This window comes from Candoia aspera, chromosome 3 (genome assembly GCF_035149785.1).
Source record: "Candoia aspera isolate rCanAsp1 chromosome 3, rCanAsp1.hap2, whole genome shotgun sequence".
NCBI lineage: Eukaryota > Metazoa > Chordata > Lepidosauria > Squamata > Boidae > Candoia > Candoia aspera.
In genome coordinates, this window is record NC_086155.1 from 54866862 (window position 1) to 54884409 (window position 17548).

Here is a 17548-nt window from a genome sequence, read left to right on the forward strand (position 1 = left end):
TTTAGCTCGCTATTGAACAAACCGAAGTTTGAAAAGACATTCCTACAGCAAACTTCCCTTTCTCTGCCGCAGTTCTGTTTCGGCCACATGAGGATTCAAATGTTTTCTACCGGTCGCAGCAACCAATCAGCGCTTTGGAAGCTTTAATTTTTCAGCCAATGAAAAGAGGAGAGGCGGGGTCAGAGTACCCGGCATAACCCCGCCTAGCGACGTTCTATTCAGTAGCTGGGAGATGGGAAGGGGCGGTCTCTGCTCCTGGATACGCTTTGCCCATGCAGAGCGTTTGCAGAGGTTCTGGAGCGATTGGAAACGCGCTCTAAGTAACGCCGCATGGCAGCGGGTAAGGGGGGCGTGAAAGAACCATTGGACCCAGTAAGTCAGAACAAGATCTTCTCTGAGACGATCCGGAAGGAGCTGCGATGCCAGCGCCTGCATACGGAGTATGCACCAAACCCGCTCATGAAAGGTATATGGGCAGGGAGAAGGCGGTTTTGTGAAAGATTGCCCCGGGTTTTTTACGTATCCTTGCCACTGAATGTAATCAAAGCTTGAGGTAGGCCGTACTGATATCTGAAGGGAGTGGGACGGAAGTGTACGGTAAGAAGGAGAGGGAGGGAGCTGGCCCAAATCAACAGTTCTCTATACAGATCAAGTTGGATGTAGGTTCAGACAAAAAAGGTAATTAAAAACAAACATCACATTTATAACTTACCACGCAAAGCTATTGCTTTTGTTATGAGATTTAGTAAGTGACAGATGCATAACTGAGAAATCCTACCTTAGTTGACTTTTGCACCACCGGGTGCTAATCTTTCCTCCTTAAACAATGCACAGATTTTGGAGTGCCCAAATTGGCACAAATTTTGGAGTGCCCTAATTACACACAATACCTCTTTTTGGTTCTGCAAAAGTCTTCATTTTAAACTGTTACCTGAAATGTTCCCTGAGAAATCAAGGTGAGGAGAAAATATTAACTTCCTAATTTTCTTAGTCAAAAGCAAAGTTTAAAACTGCTTCAGTCTGCATTCCAGTAAGAGCTAATTTCCGAATCTTGCTTTTGCCCCCAGTTCACAGCATAACTGGGAAACCTGCATCTTGGCATGATAACATAGAGGAACCTGCAGATGGTAAGACACTGTTACTTTTTAAATTGCAGCTTGTTGTGGATGCAACTGATATTTTATTATTAAACTTCTATGCTACCCAACTCTCAATGACTCTGGGTGGCCCACAACAATCAAACAAAGAAATTGCAATAAAATCAATAAAAACATTAAAGATAAAGATAAAAGATGGCAAGCGCGATGAAGTGAGGGGTCTCACTCTCCCTCACCAAAGATTTGGGTGAAGAATCAGGTCTTCATGGCTCCTCTAAACAGCAGCAGAGTGGAATCTCAGGGGATCTCATTCCAGAGGGCAAGCCCTGCTACAGAGAAGACACGCTTCCAGAATCCCAACAGATGACATTGTTTAGCACACCAGCCCTGCCAGATGGAACTGGCTAGGCAGATGCTATGGGAGACGGGCGATCCTGCAAGTAATCAGGGCTTCTTTTGTTGCCTTTTCAAAAATATGTTTAATGTTAAATATGTTGCCTTTTTTCAAAGTTCTTACCCAGCAGTACACATGGAGCAATTTGTAGCCTCTTTGGCCTTTAAACATTTATTAAATGTTTAAGTGAGTAGATAGTAGTAAGAACTCCTCAGGAAATATCCTGCAACATGATTCAGAGAGCAAAGTATAACAGCCAGGAAGTATTTAAAAATGTTCCTTTTGTAAGCCCAATTCTGTACAAGTTGCAGTAGAAGGTGTTAGACAGCCAATCTTAGAAAGGAAGAATTTTTTAAAAAGGGAATTCTCTTGTTAGATCAATTTCCATCCATGTATGCCGGTTGATTTAAGACAGCCACCCCTAATCTGCTACCTTCTAGTCTTGGACTATGTACAGCTCTCATCATTATTAGCCAGCGTGGCTGACTGAAGCATATCAATTAATTTAAATTCTGCAGAAAGCTCTGGAAAAGTCACAAAATAAGCTGCAAATATAGTTGGTGTTGATAGGGAGCGAGAGATCCAGCCCGCGGCCCCTCCTTTGTGGGGTGCCACAGGGTTCGGTACTCTCTCTGCTCCTTTTTAACGTCTACATGAAACCACTGGGCGAGATCATCCATCACTACGGGGTGAAGTATCATCAATATGCAGATGATACCCAATTATACATCTCCATCCCGGGTGAAGTAAGTGATGCTGTGGCCACCCTTTCTGAGTGCCTGCGGGCTGTGGGGGCCTGGATGGGGGACAACAGGTTGCGGCTGAACCTGGGGAAGACGGAGTGGCTGTGGATTAATGGCTCCTCGATTTCTGGGAAATTGTCATCTTTAATTCTGGATGGGGTTGCACTGCCCCAGACAGACCCGGTCCGTAACTTGGGGGTCCTCCTGGACTCACAGCTCCTGCTCGGAGAGCAGGTGGCAGCCGTGGCTAGGAGGGCCTTTGTGCAACTTCGTGTTGTGCGCCAGTTACGCCCCTTCCTGGAGCGAGAGTCCCTTCGGTCACTCATGCCCTGGTTATCTCCCATATAGACTACTGCAATGTGCTTTACATTGGGCTACCCTTGAAGAGTATCCGGAAGCTACAGCTGGTGCAAAATGCAGCTGCGCAGGCGATCTTGGGTTTCCCAAGATCAGCACATGTCACTCCTTTGCTCCGCGAGCTGCATTGGTTGCCAGTATGCTTCTGGGTTCAATTCAAGGTGTTGGTTATCATCTTTAAAGCCCTGCATGGCACAGGTCCAAGTTACCCAAGGGGCCATCTCCTCCCCATTACATCAGCCCGTCCCACCCAGTCGTGTAGAGAGGGCATGCTATGGACCCCGTCTGCAAGAGAATTCCATCTGGCGGGGTCCAGGAGGCAGGCCTTCTCTGCAATAGCACCTGCCCTTTGGAATATCCTTCCCCCGGAAGTGAGATTAGCTCCCTCCCTCCTGGACTTTAGGAAACAGCTAAAGACCTGGTTCTGTAATTATGCCTGGGGCGGGAGGGAGAGTAGTCATTTCTGGGGATGGCTAGTTTCTTAGAAGGACCCAGTTCTGCCTGCAAATCATAAAGAACTTTTAACCATCGAGGTTTTTATTATATTTATTGTATCTGTATTATAGAGTTTTATAGTTTTATATTTTTATCTTTTATTGTAAACTGCCCAGAGTCCCTTTTGGGAGATGGGCGGTGATAAATTTGATTATTAATAATAATAATAATAATAATAATAATAATAATAAATTTGGCTTCAGCCATTTTATTCACACACACTCACCATACTATTCCCTTATGGGTTGAGCAACATTATGTGAAACACAGCAAAGAAATTAGGACATGAGGTTAAGAGGGGGAAAAAAGGAAATGTAACTAAATCGACTTTACACCAAACCATTCCATAACCTTTCTATCCTTGCAAGCCATCTTTTTCCCACCACGGCCCTAACTGCCCATTAAACTCCTTATCACCCTTTGAGGATTTCATCATCTCTAGTCATATTTTTTTCAGCCTTCCCTTCCTCTTGACTCACTCTTCCTTCGTGTAGGTTTTGCTGTTTGATCTTTATTCATTTGATAGGACCAAACCACCTCAATGTATTTTTACCAGTCATTTTTATATACAATCCACATTAATTCAGTGCCCATTCATTCTTGACCCTTTCCTTGCTTTACCATAACCCAGGGTTTCTCAACCAGGGTTCCATGGAACCCTAGGGTTCTGCAAGAGGGCACTAGGGGTTCCCTGGGAGATCATAATTTAAAACATTATTTCAAATTTGGGCAACTTCACATTAAAGAGGTAAGTTTCATTCTTTTAGTTTAAGACCACTGTTAATGCATATATACAGGCCTACATATCAAACATATATGATCATTTTCTAATGTCTGGCCTATATTTGAGCCTGAATGTGCAGGGGTTCCCCGAGGCCTGAAAAATATTTCAAGGGTTCCTCCGAGGTCAAAAGGTTGAGAAAGGCTGCCATACCCTATTCTCACTGTATTCAAGTCATTTTTGTTTCTCCTGATATACCCAATTCTTATTTCCATACAATAAAGTAGGCAAAAGCGTCCTTGGGAAACATTCTACCAAGGTACACATATTCATTTACTTAGCATTTTATTAAATCAGTGTTTAGTTGTTAATTGCATATGTCTTTGTCTTTTCTATTCTCTGCCCTGCTAAGAATTCAGGAACACTGAAATGATGCTGGGTACATTGAAATGCCTTCCTCCTGAGTTTGCTGGCTGATGATGATGAGCGTTATACAGTATATAGTCCAAGACTAAAGAAGTAGGCCATAGTGTATGACCTTTCTGTAATTTGAATTCTAGTCAAGAAGATTCAACTTTAATAGAATTGTTTTTGTTAATTGGCCTATCTTTTAAGGCTTCAAATCAGTGATAATTGACCAACTTCGACAAGCTAAATTGTGAAATAATGGCTTTTCACAGTAGACAATAGTTGTCTGCACTATCATGCATAATGCACTCTCCCTTGTAGTTTGGAGAACCAGTAGTAAATAACACAGTAATAAACATAAAAACACAAATAAATTTAAGTATGCCAGAACTAGCTATCACTGCCTTTCCAGTTTTGCACTACCAACAAAAGCAAACTATTAGTATTTCAACTTAATACTACAGTGATGGCTTGCACCCTTCTCCCCTTCCTTTTAACATTTAATTCAGAATCAGGACTTTCTCTCTCCCATTTTTTTTTTAAAGTTGTCTTCTGCAATTACATTTTGTATTGGCTTCTGTATTTCCATAAATTATGCAAAGTATTGCCTAAAACTAGTAGCAGGATACAAGATTTATTGGAACTGCAAGAGAACTACATGCCAAGCAAAGACCACTTTCAGAAGGGCAAAATCTAGATTAGAATGAGAACTCATGATACAAAAATATGAGCATGTTACTAGGCAGAAATTATCTATGATCTTGCCATTAAATACAGGGGAAAGGTTAAATGCATTGTTTCTCATTTAGGCATTGTTTCCAGCAGTTCAGCACACAAAGAAGGAATACATATTCCTTGCAGTTTTGCTTCTTTAAACATGCAAGATGCAAATACGGTATGATAGCGGCCTAACCTTTCTCCAAAAACAACCATTACTTAATAAACTAATATTTTGTGCATTTGCTCTGGTGTTCTGTTTTATGTCAGTCATCTTGTGACAGTATTTCTTGAATAGCAGCATGTACATTCTAAAGTAAAATAATACCTAATGCTGGATACAGACCTGTAAAAGTTATGCAAAATATCATTAAATGTTTAATAGAACACATTATTTACATAACTCTAAGTAATCTAGTTCCACACATTTACTATTTCACACCCACCTAATTTAAACTACATAGTAATTACTGTCAATGCTTTTACCCAACAGCTAAATTCCTAAAGCTTATTCATTATGCTGCTCTTGAACCAACCAAGAAATACACAGAACCACAAACTGAAAGTCAGGAAATTGGCTGGTTTTCCACACCTTTGGTGAGTACAATTTCAGGGAACTTGTAGGAAGCTAAATGTTGTGGGATGAGTGCCACACAAATTGTAAAGTACTGACATCCTTAAGATGAGCCTTCACAGGAAGATGATACCATATTGGAGCATTAGAGGGGTGGGGAAAACCTTGAAAGTGTATAGGTAGCATCTAGTGGGCTATCAAAAGCCAGATCTCAACAGATAAGGATAGAGATAGTGTTATATTGAAGCATCCAACACCTTGTTCCTCCTTTTTATTCCAAATATATTATAATTATATTATCTTTTACAGACAAGTATCAACCGGAACGATACTAGGCTGTCATTCCCAAATCGGAACACTGAAATCACCAAGTACATGGAAGCTATGTGGCGCCTGAAGGAGATGACAAAAAGTAGCAAATAAGGGCATAGTAACTTCAAGGGAATTTGTTGTCAAGACATTAAACCTCATTTAGGATTTCTGGCCTGCTAGATTACCATCTTGTCATTGTAGTTAGCTATTTTAAGCAAGGAAGCTGTCTTGCTGTTTGAACATTTAGTACTTGCAATAAACTTGTTCCCAAATTACTTGCCTGTATGTGTGTTTATATGTCTATCGTTTTTATGATAGATACGTAGGCAATGAATTTGTCATCCATAACTACAGCAACTCTCTGAGTACTTGTAAGTAGTTAATGCAGCAATTCATGATGCTTAAGAGAGAAATCAGGTACCATTATGTGAAGGAAGTAATGAAGTGGCCAAAATACAGGCACAACACTGCTTTTGCATGATAGGCAAAGAGCTGAAGGACTCTGGTATCCTCCCCAAATATCCCAGAATGCATCGTTCCAAACCTAAAGAGGAAGGATGAAATGATCAAACTGTCAACACTTTTTAATTTAAGAATTATCAAATCAGTCTGAAAGAAAGGCAACCAAAAGCATCTGTTTGCTATTTGTGTATGATAGTATTGTGCTCAGGATCAGACAGAAGCATCTGCATTCCACAGCACACCACTGGCTAGGCAGGTTCAAATCCAATATCAGTTCATGGCTGTATGCCAATATTGTGGAAGAAGCTGGGCTCAAAATGTCATCCATTTCCAGTCCTTATCAGGAACGGCTCTTAATTTTCTGCCTCATCTTTTTGCCAGGCCTCTTCTGAAAAAAGGGAGAGAGGAAATAAAATATGGAATTCACCAGTGTTACCAGCTTAGTTATAAATGCTTCTCTAGTAGTCCAATTGTAGCATGTAATAACCAAATTGGAACTTACTTTGGCACCCTTTTTTCCTGCTTTCCCAGTTCCCCTGTTGTGGGCTTTGCTAGCACGGAAGCTGGACACATCATTATAGCTTTCCTTGGTGTTCCATTTTGACCCTTTCTTCCTACCACCAAAGCCAAACTTTTGATTCTTGTAGCGTCTTTTTGCACTTGGTCTGAAAGAAAAGACAATGTGTCGGTCACAACTAGGTATTTATTCCCACAAACTCAGAAATTTTACAGGTAGTTTGCACCTTGGCCCATATATGTTCTGTTTCTCCAAAACAGTCAAATATTCTAATTTCTGCCAGGCTCCATTTTATAAAACACTCCTCTCTTACTCCAGCAAAATGCTTCCCACTTACCCATACTCATAATGGTAAAAAGACTAGTCAATCTGTATTCAAGATAATTTTGTAAATACTAGATGTCAGCATCTGATTTAAATTTTCTGGGTTTATTCCACATGTACAAATAGAGTCAAGGTTAAGACTATAGATCAGTTCTACTTTATAAGATAATTCTTGTACTCTGGGAATGCAAGCCTTAAATGTTCAAACTTACGATATTCTTGCTTTCAGCTGATCTTATACATGATACTCACTCCTTTGTTCCATCAGTAACTAAGGCTTCTGAAGACACAGTCCTTATTTTTTTTTCAAGTGTATATATACTAGACACCTTTAAAAAATCTTGAAAAAGATAGAGTGCATGCATTTACTGTGACAGTCCTCCAAATAAGGAAACTGTGCAACAGAAATAATGTCTCTTAGTGGATCAACTTTTGATCTTGGATGGATGTGCAAGCTTTAGATTTATGCAAAGGATTCAAACTCAGGACAAAGTTGAACCTTAATCTTACCCTTTCTTTATTGGCTGACTCTCTGTTCCTTCCTTCTTCCTCTGAGGCACTGATGATTTTTCACCTTCCAGAAATTCCAGCTTATCCAAGAGACCTTACATGAAAGAAGGAATATGTGTGAGGCTGCAACCTTCTGACAGTCTTAACCTTGGATCCCAAAATTTATTTATTTATTTATCTCATATTTTTTCCACTGCCCACTTCCGCAAGGACTCTGGGAGTAATACTGTAATATTTTACACATAATGGACCAGTTCAGAAAGTCATTCTACGAGTATCTTAAAATAAAGAAACTAACTTTTATTTTTAGAAACTCCAAAGATACATTAAATCACTGCCTATCAAATGATGTGACATCAGGCTTGTTGGATCTATTGTGATTTTACTAGATTCCCAAAATCCATCAACCAGAAAACACGTAATAGACGGTACTTTGAAGAGAGCACCTCTGAATCTTGTAATTTGTTTTCAGTTCATAAACTGATTATTCACAAAATAGCCACTCTTCTGTCCCCAAATTTTCTTTATTTAAGCAAGGTCGGCGGTTCGAAACCGCGCGGCGGGGTGAGCTCCCGTTGCTCGTCCCAGCTCCTGCACACCAAGCAGTTCGAAAACATGCAAATGTGAGTAGATTAATTGGTACCGCTTCGGTGGGAAGGTAACGGCGTTCCGTGAGTCATGCTGGCCACATGACCCGGAAGTGTCTATGACAACGCCGGCTCCAAGGCTTAGAAACGGATGAGCACCGCCCCCTAGAGTCGGACACGACTGGACTTTACGTCAAGGGAAACCTTTACCTTTACCTTTATGTGAAAAGGTCAGTTGATTAATGCAGATATTAAACAACTGAAGTATCACAGATCCTTGCAGATAGAGCCACTGAAATCTGTCAGTGGGTATATTCATTCCTTTTGTAATGAATCAATAGAATGGAGAAAACTGGGCGAAAGAGGAACATTTGCAGAAAAATCGGAAGGCAAAGAAAAACTATGAACACCAGCAAAAGACCACTTCGTAGCTGACACTTAATGGCTGACCTCTTATCAGCAAACACAGGTCCTGTCCTGTCCAGCTGTAGATATGGAACTGCTGCAGAAAGACACATACTACCAACAGTACTGTTGCTCCTATGTTCCAGCCATAGCAGACTATCTACTGGGACTATTCAAAACATGCCTTTATTAGGCAGCAGAGGCTGAGATTCACATGTGTTCTTGTTATCACAGCTTCTTACTCCTTTGATAAAATGGAGGAATGGGAGGTGGGGAGGAAGTGACTCACCCTTCTGATATTTCTTGACTGCATTCAACATTGTGGATTTCTCTTTCTGTCTTTTCTGCAACACGTCAGTTTGAACCTATCAACAAGATATCAGACATGAGCCTTGCTCTCCCCTGCACCCAAACTTTTCCAAATCTTCCACTTTTATGGATATGCAGATACATATTTTTCTCATGCAGCCTGTGGGGAATCCTCTGTCAACTGGCTGAAAACCTTCCAAGCAAAACAGTTGAGGCAGTTGATGAATTGAAGGGGTTTTTGTCCTTACCTGTTTGCCGTATTTTCTTAGGGCACGGAGTTGTTTGGCTCTTTCAGACTTTTCCATTGCTTCTTTTTTGCTCTTCAGCTTTTCACGAATCTAATGCAGAAGAATATGGTTTTTCGTTTTTTAACAGATGGAAGCATGCTCCTACTGTTTGTACATGACAATGGCTTTTTCAGGTTTTAAAAAATTCTAAAACACATCAAAGATGTTATGTTCCTAATTATTAAGGTTTATCCTCAGTGTACATCTTTAGGACTATTCAAGCTTTTTAACAGGTAGACAAAAGGTGCTATTTTGCCAGCAATTTCACATTAGGCAAGATAGTAATGTCAGAATCCACATCCAACCATAATACATAATAGTCAAAGCAAAAAGCTATTTTAGGCACACAAATACATATTCAATGTCCAAAATGCATTGTAGCTTTAGATGGGGGCTATGCAACTTTCACCAACTTGAAGACTGCACTGGACTTTGCAGTGCACATCAAAGACCACATTCCAAAAGTGGATAGAACCAGGTCCCAAAATGAAGGGGTGGGGAAAACATTGCTTCTATTTTTTTCTGTATCGGGGTTTTTTATTTAATCTTTTAATCTTTTTATTTTATTATTTTTAATTTTTTTGTAACAGCAAAATAAGAGCTGCCCCCTTTTTCTTTATCAGTAAAGGGCACTATAGCACTGAGTCACTTTTTTTGGTATAAACGTCCCCTAAAAAACACTGTAGCCTTTCTTGCCAGAAGGGCTAGCCAAGATGTTCAGCATGGATGTTTCTGAATGCTGGGGGTGGGAGGCATAACTCTCCATGGGAAAAAATCAGCCTGAACTGTAAGGAGGAGATGAAGAAAAGAGAGAGGTTTCATTTATTTATTAAAATGTATAGTCCTCCAAGTTTCTGAGACTCCAGGTAGGCCAGGTAAAAGTGATAAAAACAACAAAAGCATGAACACAAACGTAATTAAACATTATGTCTGCCAGTTATATTAAAATCTGAGATATTGTAAAAACTGAAAATAACTTTGCAGATCTCTATTTCCCATTTTTTTCCAGTTCATGTTCACTTATTTTATTTTGGTAATTTGCTGGCATAAATAACACTAAATGGTAAACTTCTACAGCCTTTCCATATGAAACTAATTTGTGTTTACATACAATGGAAAGATAAGTAGAAGATTAAAAATGATGGAATCAATAACAGACCAATAACTACACAATTAATTTTAATATTGATGTTAAAGGTGGATTCAGCATAAGATTAATACGGTAACTATATATTGTATGCTGCCATAGAAATAATAAAATGTAGTAAATTATTCTGTATGTTCTAAAAAGGAATTTAGAATACAAATCCAATAGTAAATTCTTATTAATATTATATGCTAAAAGAATAAGCAGCCATAACAAAAATAACTAAACGGTACAGGCGTATAAATGTCAAGTTTGTGGGGTCTAATTAAATGTTGGTCCTGTATCTTCTATCACGAATGAGTGAAGGAAGAGCATTGCTGCAATGCCCTTCTATGTTTCAGGACTTGTAACTGCGTAAGTTATGCTATATAGTTTTGATTATCAGTAATATGAAGATTAAGAGGCTTAATGTTACTCATGCTTGTCAATTACTTAAATAATATTAAATAAACATACCACATGAATTATTTCGCATTTCTACTTTCCTCTGCATTTGAAACCAGTATCATTAAAATTCTAGAGCAGATGTGAAACAAGTTTCTATCCAACAGATGAACATTCATTAATAATAGACAGCTAGCAGAGGTGTGAAATTGAAGACCCATAAACCTTACTTTTTGCATCTGCTGATCAGATTTTGCCATCTCTGCAAAATAATCATCAGGCCGTCTTGTAGGGATTTTAAGCTTATGTAACCGAGGTAATACTTCCAGAACAGAGGCTTGGGCTTGATGATAACTGGGGAAACCAGAATCAACATTATTACTACTTCTAGTTGGTGGCTAAATATTCCAAAAATTTCAGGATTTGTCATTTGCCATTAAACATAACTTCAACAAAATAAAAAACATCTAGTCCAGCTGCCCTTTCAACCTGAAATCATTACTGCCATGAGGACACTCAAAAGGTAAGCCTTTTTATATGTATTGTCAAAACAACTGCAGCTATACAAATAATGTCAATATGCCAATAAGTTGCTACAAACGTGCAGTGTGAAGTAGAAGAACTGATATTAACAACATAGCAATATATAGCTTATACATAGTGCAGTGGAACAGTTAACACACAACATTAAGCTATGATGTCTTTTGTTTCTTTGTGTGATATAATAATCCATTCATTATGGATTAGTGTCCTATGAGACCTGGTTTAGCATTTCACGTGAACTCAGACAGCATCATCAAATGTATATGAGAATGAAACAAAGGCCGCGTATGAGACTCATAGCATAAGAAAAATCTCTGCCACATATACAAAGACTTACAAGTTCATTTCTCTTTTAAAGTCATCCTCAGGGTCAATAGCATCCTTTTCAACTGTGCTCTTAGAAGCTGCACTTGTGACATTTGTTTCCAGGGGAGAGGTAACATCAAGCCTTTCGACCCAGGCCAGGTTTCTTTGGAATTCAGACAAGCACTGTTTCAATCCATCCTAGGAAGACCACATTAATTCTACATAACATCAATGCTTAGATATTTGTCCATGCCAATTAATATGTTATCCAAACTACCATTCAGAATGGTTGCAGCTGATACTCATTTTAAAGCAAGCAACTAGATTTTACACTAACACACTAATCTCTCAAAAAGCCAGATTGCAGCCACGTGTCCATCAGACAATATGTGCAACATTTAAACATTCTATCCAAATGAATGTTAGGTATTCTGGGTTCAAGATCTTCCTAACAATGATCTACATGGAGAAGTTAGGGCTTTGTTTTACATTTTACATTGGCAGCATAAACCAAAGCTGCTCCATACTTATCACATTATTGTATTTTCATAATATGTCAACTCAAAAACATTGTACCTTTATGAATGGAGATGTGCTTTACTTGCCAACACTGCAAACATTTTTTTTCAAAATCCAAGGGACTGAAGCCTGTAACTGATCAATGACACCTAATCTAAAAGGTTGGACCCACCAAGCTGGCAGATAAATAGACCAAAGCCTTGAGTGCCTGGTGTTGAATTTAAAATTCCAATTCAGTATACTAAAAGGCTGATGTTTAAAAACTTTATGCCAGGTAAATGTTAAGTTTTTCAAAAACAACAAAAAAGTTCAACTGATACCACAGCACTTACCACATTATTAAAGGTTTTTGGTCGTCCCTCCAATACAACATTTAGGCCTGGTTTCAATGAACCTTTAGCAAATGCTTCCTGTAGCTATATTGGAAAAAGGTAATATTTATGTTAACACCTCACAAAATTAACGTATACAAATATCAAATAATTTAGGTTACCCAACTAATCCCACTGATAATAGAAGGGAGCATGTGGCAATCAAAGAACATAGATGAGCACACAAGGGAGAATAGTCTGTTCAGTGATTTCCAAGCTACAGCTATTTATCCTGATGCCGCATAAGCACTTCTGGTTCACTTACCACACTGTGCAACTCTAAATTAGTGTGGCACAGTAACTAATACTGTAACTAATCCAGTTAGTATGCAACTTTAAAGATATCACTGTACTTTCAGGCTCAGCCCCTTATCTTTTAGGGATAACAGTACTTACAGAGTGTTTTTAATCATTACTAAGATAATACAGCCTCAGCAGGTGACAACAATTGGCCAACCTTGTCTGACCTAAGAGCCTAAAAAGGGTAAGATCACTGGGAGACCATCAAGGAGTTCTAGGGCTGCAGGTATATTCCTGCAAAAAGACAATGGCAAACCACTTTGATACCAGTTCATGGCTGATTTTATGTAGTCATCAGGAATTAAGCTCCACACAAGGGTATCTTTATCTTTATACTGTAAAGCAAGCCATGATGATGCAAAAATGAAAACACATGCATAGTTACATCATGATACAAATATCACCCTTATATACTTGCATCCCAATGTCTGATACAAATAAACAAGTATTTGGAGTTGGGCAGCTAATAAATTTAAATAATAATAATAACAACATCATTACACACATTTTGTCAATTGCCTCCCTTGCAGATACCCCTATCTTTATGATAATATAGTCAAAGTACTTTGAATATTTGAAATGTCTTGTATAAATATTAAATATCATTATTTTAGATATTTAAATAGGTACATATATCTGATTACAATGCAGTTACAAGTAATTTAAAAGAGTTATAAATCTTAAGGGCAATCACTGAAGCTTTTTATAATTGCCCTAGACAAATTAAAGCAGCATTGCTCCGTATCAGCCTATGCATTTAAGATTATCAATTCACACAAGGTCATCTAAAATTCAGCTTAAATATTTTGTTTCATTCCTGTAGTTTGTACAGTACTAGAATCTTAGGGTATTTCCCAGGTGCCAAACATACCTCTTGATCTGCTATAATAGATTCTTCAGAATCAGAGGATAATGACAAGTCTTGCTCCATAGCTATGGGTGGCATCTCAGACTGTTTTTGTGAGATGTTTGGATTTTGCCTTCCACAAACTGCATCAAAACAAAGAAAATAATCAGACAACACACTGCATATTCAAGACCATGGAATAAATTCAGGATTGGACTGCTAACTTCATCCTTCCCTCAGCAGGGCACATACAATGTTAATACATGAAGTTTTCCCCATCCATACTTAAACTCTACTAAATTAGGAGCTGTTACACATCAATGTTTAAAGTAACTTTATATATGAAAAACAAGACTGATATCAGTTTCAATTTAACCTGGAAAGTCTTTTTGAAATACAATTCTGTACATGGCTGCCACCTCTGAGATCTAGGTTCTTTTAAAATAAGGATTCTAAACTCTTTAACTATGATTATGCTTTATCATATAGATATCTCAGCTAATCTAAAACTTGATTTTAATAATAGTTAAAAATAAGTGTTGAAAGTACTAAAGCATTAAACTATCATGACACTGCTTTATATTTGTTTTAATCCAAGCTGATACATAAGGATAAAGTGATTTCCCCCACTCCCCATGGAACAGTTACAGAGTTTTAAATAACTCTGCAAAGATATTCCATGTAATATTTGTAATTTCCATCTTTTTTCTTTTAAAATAAACAAAATGTAAAACCTGATAAGCTACGACCTATTGAATGTCTAACTACCCTCCTCCCCAATTATTCTTAATTTTGCATTAAACCGGTTCTGAAATTCCTTCTACCTTCCATTCCTCAGAATCCACTCTATAAGCTATGAAACCCTATCTGCTGATGTAATTCGGTGCGGTCCCACTTTTAGATTAGCTGTGATCTATGGTTTTATGTCTGTGAGCTTTAGATATTTCTTTTTAAATGTCTAAATGCGTACTACTCAGTATTATCACCCTGTCCCCGTTTAATCAAACCTACCCTAAAAGTTCCTTCAGCCATCCACCTTCTACACCACGAGGAATCGTAGAAGGCGACTTCCGGTTTTCCTGGCTCTCTGTGTATTTCCGGTTCCGCTCCGCCAAATTGTTAGCTTTCGCCTCGGGGACGCTGTCTCCAAGGCAACGCGTTCTGTTCTCGTACTGTAGTGGCTCTTCTCCTTAATCCTTAGCGCGTATTGCTGAGACCAAGACTGCGGTCCTGAGGGAAAAATCTGGGCAGTTGGTAGGAATTTTTGAAAACGGGTTGGGGAGACCAGCGAAGAGAAGGAGCTAGACCGCCGAGAGTAGTCGAAGCCGGGTTGGGCTGAAGAGCCCCATCCCAGTGAGGCTGGCTGTGAAGGGAAGGAACTGGGAGACGTGGGAGCCGCTCAGCTCCGCCTAATCATCCTCTGCCGTTTGTGTCTCTTTCTACTACAGCTTTCTGAATTCAATCGCGATGTCAGTGATCGTGGCTCAGGCTCTCCACATCTTTGGGTTCCAGTCCCGAGTAGCAAATAATATTTGTTTCTTTGATGAACAGATAATAGTGTACCCCGCGGGAAACAGCTGTGTGAAATACCACATAGAACAGAAATGGCAGAAGTTCATCCCAGGTAAATTAGCGTTCCCCTTTTCCCTCTCCCTTTTCTGATTTCCAAATATGCAATATAGGAAAAGAAGGGGAAAGTGTGGGTCCCCTCTACACCCTTGAAACATTTTCCCTTGAATATAATACTCCTACAGAGAGATAATGATTCTTCTATAGTGTTGGTTGTTCTTTCTTTAGTTGCAGGATTTAAATATGTGCAAGCTCATAAACTACTGAAGTTGAAAACTTTAAAACTATATACACTTTTAAGTCCAAAGTTAGTTGGTCTGAGAGAGTGAGCTACCATGGCTGAGAATAGACTAGAACCTGGTTCTCTGACATCCTATTGATACTGTCCATGGGGTTTTCTTGGCAAGGATACTGGAGTGGGTTGCCATTTCCTTCTCCAGTGGACCACGTTTTGTCAGAACTCTCCGCCATGACCTGTCCATCTTGGGTGACCCTGCACGGGATAGCTCATGGCTTCATTGAGTTACCCAAGCCCCTTTGCCACAACAAGGCAGTGATCCAGAAGGGGTCTTTGGCCACCAAATGCGAAGAGAGGACTCACTGGAAAAGACCCTGATGCTAGGAAAGACTGAAGGCAAAAGGAGAAGGGGACAGCAGAGGATGAGATGGTTAGATAGCGTCACTGATGCAATGAACATGAATTTGAATAAACTCCGGGAGACAGTGGAGGACAGGAAGGCCTGGTGTGCTATGGTCCATGGGGTCACGAAGGGTCGGACACAATTTAACAACTGAACAACAACAACTCCAACATCCTAATTATCAATATATCATACTGGCTCTCATAAGAAGCATATTCAGATAAGAATATTTGGGGAAAAAACTATTTTACATTATTCATTCTTTCCAGATATAAGATATAAAGCTTGTTTCCACTACTCTAGTCTTTGATCATCAGTGCTGATGAACAAAATAGTCTCTTTGTCTTTTACAATATTCTATATAGGTTTAAGTAAAATATAAGCAATATGAACTTCCAGTTTACTTTTTAATGATTATGTAAACAGCTCGTGAAAGCTTTGGCTTTCCTTTAATGTACTCAGGATTGAATGCTTTTGCTTCTGCTTATCTTCTGTTCAGTGTCACATATGAATCATTGTTTATTCTTAAACCTTAGGTTTAAATTAACATATTTCAATAAACTACTGTAAAATTAATTTCAGATCTGTATATAATAATAAAATTGATTATAGTAGTTTAACACTTATGTGATATATTCCAGTTTCCTTGTGAACATGCCAAGAAAGAAAGGAGAAATTGTGTGAGGCTAAGCTAGTTCAACTCACTTGAGTTACGGTAGTTGCAAGGCACTAAAGTTAAATCTCAGTGAGGCCAGTAACTTTCATTATCACAGTTAAATATGAGTCAATGATAAGCAAGTAAATCAAGAATTCTGTCAGACAATCTCCTATCTCTCTCCATGATAGTGCAGAGCTAGGATTTAGGCATTTTGTGGATTTCTCATGAATTACTTAATTGCATTATCACTTGGTGATTTGAAAATAAGGTGAAATTTATGAGGTCAACCATAACACTGTAATTTAGTGCCATTTTGTCCCTAATCAAAATTGAACATTGCTAGGTTAAGCTTACAGGAATTTTGTGTTTTTGTGTGGTACTGTATAGGCTCAGAAAAAAGCCAAGGGATGCTTGCACTGGCAATAAGTCCCAATCGACGCTATCTGGCCATTTCAGAGATACTTCAGGATAAACCAGCTATCACAGTTTATGAACTGTCATCTGTCCCATGCAAGAAGCGGAAGATTCTGAATACCTTTGATTTTGCTGTGCAGGAATTTATCAGCCTGGCTTTTTCTCCTGATTCCAAATATTTAGTGGCACAGACGGGACTTCCTGAATCACACCTTGCTTATTGGATGTGGGAAAAACAAAGAACAATGGCAATTATTAAAGTTGATGTTCAGAATAATCCTCTTTATCAAGTAAGTTGAAGATAAGTAACATCTTGGGCACAATTAAAGTAAGTGTCAGAAGTAGAAGGATTATGTTATTACTCTGGAGAGTACAATGAAAAATGTTCATTATAATTGCTTCAGTGTGCAATTTCAGTTGTGCTGTTCGTATACTACATTTGTCTTGATACATCCATAATCATAGAAATTTCATTAATGGTTTGCAGGTTAACAACAATTAGGACAGCTTGTTCTTCTGCTGCTGCCATTCCCAAATATATATATATTTTAATCCATTTAATCATGTCTAATTCTTGGAGACTGCCTGGAAAAGTCCCTGTGGTTTCCTTGGCAAGGTTTTTCAGAAGTG

General features: G+C 38.7%; 3 protein-coding genes across 4 annotated transcripts in view; 2 read left to right on the forward strand and 1 right to left on the reverse strand.

The window, feature by feature from the left end:
- The first annotated feature begins 226 nt into the window (after window positions 1-226).
- On the forward strand, window positions 227-6093 carry CFAP144 (cilia and flagella associated protein 144). The gene is made up of 4 exons (XM_063297755.1): window positions 227-466; window positions 1068-1127; window positions 5426-5529; window positions 5816-6093. The coding sequence occupies exons 1-4, from the start codon at window positions 331-333 to the stop codon at window positions 5927-5929; spliced, it is 414 nt and encodes a 137-aa protein (XP_063153825.1). The 5' UTR covers window positions 227-330; the 3' UTR covers window positions 5930-6093.
- Window positions 5761-14708, reverse strand: EBNA1BP2 (EBNA1 binding protein 2). The gene is made up of 10 exons (XM_063297753.1): window positions 14648-14708; window positions 13661-13779; window positions 12451-12534; window positions 11631-11797; window positions 10981-11104; window positions 9181-9270; window positions 8913-8988; window positions 7632-7725; window positions 6783-6945; window positions 5761-6668 (listed from the first exon to the last, which is right to left on the reverse strand). The coding sequence occupies exons 2-10, from the start codon at window positions 13733-13735 to the stop codon at window positions 6621-6623; spliced, it is 921 nt and encodes a 306-aa protein (XP_063153823.1). The 5' UTR covers window positions 13736-13779; window positions 14648-14708; the 3' UTR covers window positions 5761-6620.
- A 377-nt stretch (window positions 14709-15085) lies between these two features.
- Window positions 15086-17548, forward strand: part of CFAP57 (cilia and flagella associated protein 57) — a 38872-nt gene continuing 36409 nt past the window's right edge. For both annotated transcript variants that reach the window (XM_063297756.1, XM_063297757.1), the window contains exons 1-2: window positions 15086-15260; window positions 16892-17208. In XM_063297756.1, the coding sequence (XP_063153826.1) occupies window positions 15104-15260; window positions 16892-17208 (474 nt within the window). In that variant the 5' untranslated portion in view covers window positions 15086-15103. The remainder of the gene's footprint in view (window positions 15261-16891; window positions 17209-17548) is intronic.

Excerpts from the sequence above, each read along its gene's own strand:
- CFAP144 (XM_063297755.1), top strand. The coding sequence starts at position 331 with ATGGCAGCGGGTAAGGGGGGCGTGAAAGAACCATTGGACCCAGTAAGT. Across the intron at positions 1,128-5,425 it reads CATAGAGGAACCTGCAGATG|CTAAATTCCTAAAGCTTATT; the intron begins GTAAGACACTGT and ends TTTACCCAACAG. Across the intron at positions 5,530-5,815 it reads GCTGGTTTTCCACACCTTTG|ACAAGTATCAACCGGAACGA; the intron begins GTGAGTACAATT and ends TATCTTTTACAG.
- EBNA1BP2 (XM_063297753.1), bottom strand. The coding sequence starts at position 13,735 with ATGCCACCCATAGCTATGGAGCAAGACTTGTCATTATCCTCTGATTCT. Across the intron at positions 11,105-11,630 it reads TTTAAAAGAGAAATGAACTT|TTATCATCAAGCCCAAGCCT; the intron begins GTAAGTCTTTGT and ends TGGTTTCCCCAG. Across the intron at positions 9,271-10,980 it reads CTGATCAGCAGATGCAAAAA|ATTCGTGAAAAGCTGAAGAG; the intron begins GTAAGGTTTATG and ends CTTCTGCATTAG.